Source organism: Megachile rotundata, chromosome 7, assembly GCF_050947335.1.
Source record: "Megachile rotundata isolate GNS110a chromosome 7, iyMegRotu1, whole genome shotgun sequence".
Lineage (NCBI taxonomy): Eukaryota > Metazoa > Arthropoda > Insecta > Hymenoptera > Megachilidae > Megachile > Megachile rotundata.
Window position 1 is genome coordinate 12,225,407 of NC_134989.1, and position 6,000 is coordinate 12,231,406.

The following is a 6,000-nucleotide window of genomic DNA, read 5'->3' on the forward strand; positions in this document are numbered from 1 at the left end:
CGCCGATAATTTCCGGATGCTCAACGACAATCCATTGGGCTATTGGTGCACGACAGCCCAATGATATTTGCATTTTCTGGCACAATCACGCCGTTACTCATTACTCACAGCTCGTTGCTCGTCGACAACGTTCGAGGATCGGAGCCAGACACTTCCTGGGACCCGGTGAATACGATCCAAGTGCACTTGCCGATTGCAAATACGAACGGTTGTCGTTTCGCTAGCGAGAGCTTTGCTGTATAACACTTGCACGTCTGTCCGCGAATACATTATGCCCGTTGTACGCGTTACATTATCTATGATTAAAAGCTTCCCTTTAAAACGACAGCAGAAAGAACCAAGAATCCCATGTTTCGTTCTCTGCTGGATAGATTGCGCTTCTTCCTTCAAATTTATTGTACATTCAATGATCGACGGTGTGTAATCATTTATTTTTTATTTTATTATGTTATGTTCATTGCGGTGTGTTCTTTATTTTTGTAGAAAAGGGTACATTTTTCTGCTGAAAGTAATTTGTCAAATAAATTTCATGATTGATGGATAAGATTTCATGAAATTATTGCTCGGTAAGATTTTGTGAAATATTGTCTAAACCTCTATGTATGTAAAGTAGATATTGAAGCAATGACAATTTTGTACGTATTAGAAGGAATGAAGAGAACTGATGATATAACGTAATAACTTTTAATGATACATTTTGTAGAAATTGTTTAAATTATTATAGAAGTTCATTTTTTGTATAAAGACATTTGAATTTGCCGCCAATTGCGGTGCACCCGCTGTGGACCAACATGGCGGACATATTCCCATCGCTCCCTATTTTACGGCACTACTACATCATTTATTGTAACAATCTTGATATGCACACCTATAAATAAGAAACTACACTAATCTCTTACTAAATTTAACCTAGATAAAGCAGTAATAAATCATTCTTTTCTATATTTTCGGAAAGGAGATGATAAAACGATACAAAGTCATGAATTCAATGATCACATACCCAATAAAATTAAACGATCTATATAAATTAAAATTAAACATCTACGAAATGTACATGTAACAATTCTTGATATAGCAATTTCCATAAACTCGTCGTGATTTGACGTGTTGAAAATGAAACTGTGAACATTGAAGATTCAAAACGAGGAGGAAACGAGCGCATCCGTTGATCCTTCAGGAGCTCGTCACGGGGAATGAAACGGACGATATCGTCGGGCTGGTGACGGGGCAAAACACACACCGATGGCAAAAATACATCGTCTCTCGTATCCTCGTAAAGAGACGAAAATATCCGACGTGCCGGGCGAAGGGAAGCGCCGGCCGACGCGTACCATGAATTTTACGCCTGCCGTCGGTCTCCGGCTCTGTTCGCCGCCTCGGAAGCCTTCTTCGCGGCTAACTGCGACATTTAGAACGTGGCTTTCTCAACGATTTATCGAATTCATGACAGCGAAACTCCGATGGAAGACACAGAAATGTTCCCGTTCGTCGACGCTGCGATAATTAGGAAGAATGGATACGGTTCCAACTTCGTTTCTTTTCGAGGAGGACGCTGAAGGACTTCGAGGACATTTTTATCAAGATGTTTTAACTAAACATAGTCTTCTTCTGTTCTGACCTGGTGAAGAACTAAGAATAATTTTACAACAAGATTCTATCTGAACAAATTATATATTATCGAAACAAATTACATCTGCTGAAAGTATTAAGCTATCCAAGTGAAAGATAAATAAGTAAAATGTATGTCAATAATTAAATTTTCAAGAACATAACCTATATCATCAGAATTCAATGAACCAACACATGCCTCTAATTATAATTTTAAGCCAGTAAGAAGCACATAATTCAAGCTTAAGAGGGTGGTTTAAAGAGGCAGTCAGCATCAACGTCAACTTCTTCATCGAAATCAGCGTCGTCGACGACGAGCATTCGGAAGTCGACCGGCCGCCATTCTGTCACATAACTCGGGGTGGCTTTACGACGTTTTACAAGCGTGTTGCCGCTGTAAAATCGCTCGTCTTCCTCATAAATATACCGGGCTGGTAAATTGAACTCTTTGAGCCCGTCCCAGATGATGATATTCTTAAATCCCCTTTTTCTTCTGCACTTTGCTCGAATATGATTTACCTTCAGCGTTCAAAATTTCACCTCAGCTTTTATTAAACAACACGATTTTTTCAAATTTTCATTCACAAAAAATGACTTCTTGAAGTCGAAATCTTTAACCTTCGTAAAAATATTCGGCGTAATTCTTGATTCCGTAAACGGTGCGAGGCTAAAGATATTTTCACGGGGATAACAAATTATTGACAGAAAATATCGGGACGGGAACACGATTGCTGATGAAGAGATTAAAAAGGAGCTTGGCGAAAACACGAGTGGGTCGATGGCACCTGACGATTAATAAAGCAACACGGCCTACGCCGAGGTTGATGATAAAATTGTTAAGAAGAGGAGACGTCGTTAAACATGTCCGACGACGTCGAACAAGCGGGTTTTCACGGATGATCGAAGGGGTGGCAACGATCGAATTCGCTGCTGCAATTAAACGCTTAATTGGACCGACGTTGGTCCTGGATTGCTCCGAACACCTGCCCACGTGTTTGATCGCCCTTGCGATCTAGATGAATTATGAAGAGGTTCCTATTGAATCTCGTGACGGAATATTTTAATCGTGATGCAATTACCGCTAACGCGGGACGACAGCTACTAATTTTTGAGGAAAATGGCAGTCTCGATTGGTGAAAGTACGAAGTTATAAAATGTTAAGTATCGAGAACGAAGTCAGAAGTTGGAAGTGTCAGATGCAAGGTTGCTGAAGGTGTCAAACGGAAGGTTACTGAAGCGACGCAGACAACAAAGTTGCTGGTCAGGTACAAAGTTATTGATAGCATTGAAAAAATTGCGGAGGGTAGCGAATTTAAAGCAATGTGGTATAAAATCATCGCAAAGTGACAAAGAAGATTAACTAAATCTATATTCAACTATTCAGTTAGGTATTTTAGTTAACAGTCAAGTGGCAGTCAATTAACCCTCTGACTGTGAAAGATGTCTATATTTGTCCTTTAAATCTTCTGTGTTCATATCTATTGTTTTATTAAATTGATTTACAGCTACCATTACATGTAATCTATTAACAAATAGATATAGATGGTTGCATGTAAAAATATGTTGCAGGCAAAGTTTAATAATAACGCTGTGACTCAGTCATCCTGACACATTCGTTATTAAATTTTCACACTAATCTGTTTATGGAGCTAATACTCTTGACATCTTCAGTTAGATGTCAGGTTCCAGTTTCAGTTTTCATGCGAACAGTCGAAAACTATTTGCGTACATGCAAGAATATGTCCGAAGTGAAGTTGCAAAGGTGAATTAAAAAAGAGGAGTTATTGAAAGAAATCGAAATTGGTATCGAAAAGCAGAGTCGATCGACGTTTCCGTCCGCGTATCAGCCGTGAAAAGGGTTAAGCACGCCGTTTAGAAACGTCCAATTATCCCCGGCGTCGGTCGGTCGACCGAGCGTTTCCACGAGCCCGTTACTCTAGCCTTAACAAGTCGTCGAGGTAATCTCGTTGCGTGCAACGACGTGTCGTGTTTGCGGAACGTGAAAACGCGCGAAGGAGCCTTAATTAACTCGATTAAGACGTTAAGTCCCTTTTCCATCGGCTGTTTCTGCTCCACTTCGATTGCCGGCGCCGGGGGGTGCAGCAGCCGTCGGGCCCCGATCAACGATTTTCAACCTCGCGAGTCGTTATAAAATCCACGGAACATAGTGTTCGATTTGATTCATTAAGGGTTAATTAAAGGCCGTGAATCGAGACGATGCGCAAAACGGATAACGCCCGATGATTAAGCACGGACCAACGTCAGGCTTCGCCTCGTTAATTCTCATTCAACGATCGTACGAACACCGTCGAGCTTTCGCACTGTTTCGTGAATTATAATTGAATTAAATACCGCGTGAAGTCCGTGCACGAGGCCTTAATCATTCGCGTGCGAACAAGCGCCGAGATCTGTTTCGTTCTTCACGCTACGACGGTCGCGACATTGTTTCGGAATTATCGCGAACCCAGACTTAACTCCCGACAAGATAATGGTAATGGAGCTATTGTGGGGATATCTCGGGAAGATTGACGCTCTTAATTGCTCTTATGATGATATGACACTCTTTGTACTTTTATTCTTTCGTTTTACTGCGAGGGTGAGATATGAGGTAAGCAGAGACAAGGAGGACACTTCAACCCCATGTAGAGATCTTTAAAATGCATACTTTTAAGAATCTTCAAAAATTATAGATTTCTAGGCAGAGTTGATTAGGTCTGCAATTTTATAATTTGAATAAATATTGCATTTCAAGCAAATAAATTGTGAAGTATAGCTATTGATTGCCCATAGGCTTCTATGACCTATTATTTAAAAATACAGTCTAACATAAAAACATGTTGATCAAATCAATTGATCTAATATCCTTTTAAAGTCAGCTCTTAACTTTGGTTGTCTAAACAGAAGACAACTCACTCCTCTTACTTTACCAAGTTTTTACCCATCGCTTTATTTACATTCAACTTTTCAAACTTTTCAAGAGTTCAAATCCGCAAGAATGACTGCGGTTCGCCGCAAAGTTAATGTTCCGATATAATCTCCAATTCCGCTTATCCACACTAGAGTTAATACAGCTTTAGCCGCAAATAAAAAAGAAAATGGACTTACGGGTGAGGCGGTGGAGCGTGAAAAGCAGCAGCAGCCGCAGCGGCCGCAGCAGCGGCATGGTGTTCCCATGCGGCCGCGGCCGCAGCCGCAGGATGTGGCGGTGGCGGTGGTCCATGATGTGGATGAAACGGCGGCGGTGGCGGCGGATGCGGATGCGGATGAAACGCCGCGTGGAACGCGGAATGGGGATGATGCGGGGGTGGCGGTGGCGGCAACAGCGAGAACGCCTCTTGATGATAGGCGACCTCTTTCTCTGGCATTTTGTCGCTGTTTTCCAGGGTCAAGTGCCGCGCCAGTGATCTGGCTGCCTGTGGGTCCAGGATCAGGGAAGATCGTCCTGTCTGACACCCCGTGCCCGACGATGCGAACGGCTCTCGAGCCACGATTGCATAGTCCGCTTCTGGAGAGACACCACCAGTGTCCCTTTTGATGTCGTTCCTTGGTACTTTATTCGTCAATGCGAAGGTCGTCACCACTGTTTCTCATCATCCTCGCGAACGAGACGGCTCCCGTCGGCTAGCTTCCGCTCCTCTTCCTAATCAGCCTACTTGACCTTCGCTTCTGATGAAAAAGACGTCCTCAACAAACTACTCCGTACCTCCGTACCTCGACTGAGCACACGAGGTTTCTATGAACCGAAGGTGACACGAGGACAAACTGTCAAAGTCCGAGACTCCTTCACTGAACTGTCACTGGATCTCCGGAATCACCGCAGTCCGATACACCATGACAGACACAAGTTTCACTCGGTCACACCGTTTCCACCCCGAAACAACCACTTCCGAGTAATCCGACAGACAAGCGATATCCTGGATGAAAAATGTCCAGCATTGACGGGTCGGTAATTTCCCGGGACTAGGAAGATGCTGGTCGTCAGGGGTAACGAGAGTCCCAAAAATCGCGGTCCGAGACGTGTGTGCGGGCTGTCACGGTGCTCGTGCTTTGGCGGGTATGGCGGTACTGAGGGTCCACCACCACCATTACCACCACCATCGGTACGAGCGTTCACGAACGGTGGTGGCTGCGGTCGTGCGTTCTCGGCTGTGCATGCGTGCGACGAGGACGCGTTTGGAGGAAAACTCGGGACTGGAGAAAGAGAGAGAGCGATAGACGTACGCCCCTGTCACGTGCGACGGAGACGACCCGGGGTAGGAACCGAGACGGAGCGAGCGTAAACAGGAGAGGGGTCCGGTACGCTTCTTTGGATGGGAATGGTGGGAAGAATCTCTGGTGGAGAGAGAGTCCTGGGTAACGGATGGTGGGGACGAAGGCCGAAGAGAGAGGACT

General features: G+C 44.0%; 1 protein-coding gene across 2 annotated transcripts in view; it reads right to left on the bottom strand.

The window, feature by feature from the left end:
* Nucleotides 1-5,798, bottom strand: part of ci (transcriptional activator cubitus interruptus) — a 177,489-nt gene extending 171,691 nt beyond the window's left edge. The window contains exon 1 of one of the 2 annotated variants that reach the window (XM_012284571.2): nt 4,714-5,798. In XM_012284571.2, the coding sequence (XP_012139961.2) occupies nt 4,714-4,973 (260 nt within the window). In that variant the 5' untranslated portion in view covers nt 4,974-5,798. The remainder of the gene's footprint in view (nt 1-4,713) is intronic. The other variant, XM_076534041.1, reaches the window with a different exon arrangement.
* Nucleotides 5,799-6,000: the final 202 nt, after the last annotated feature.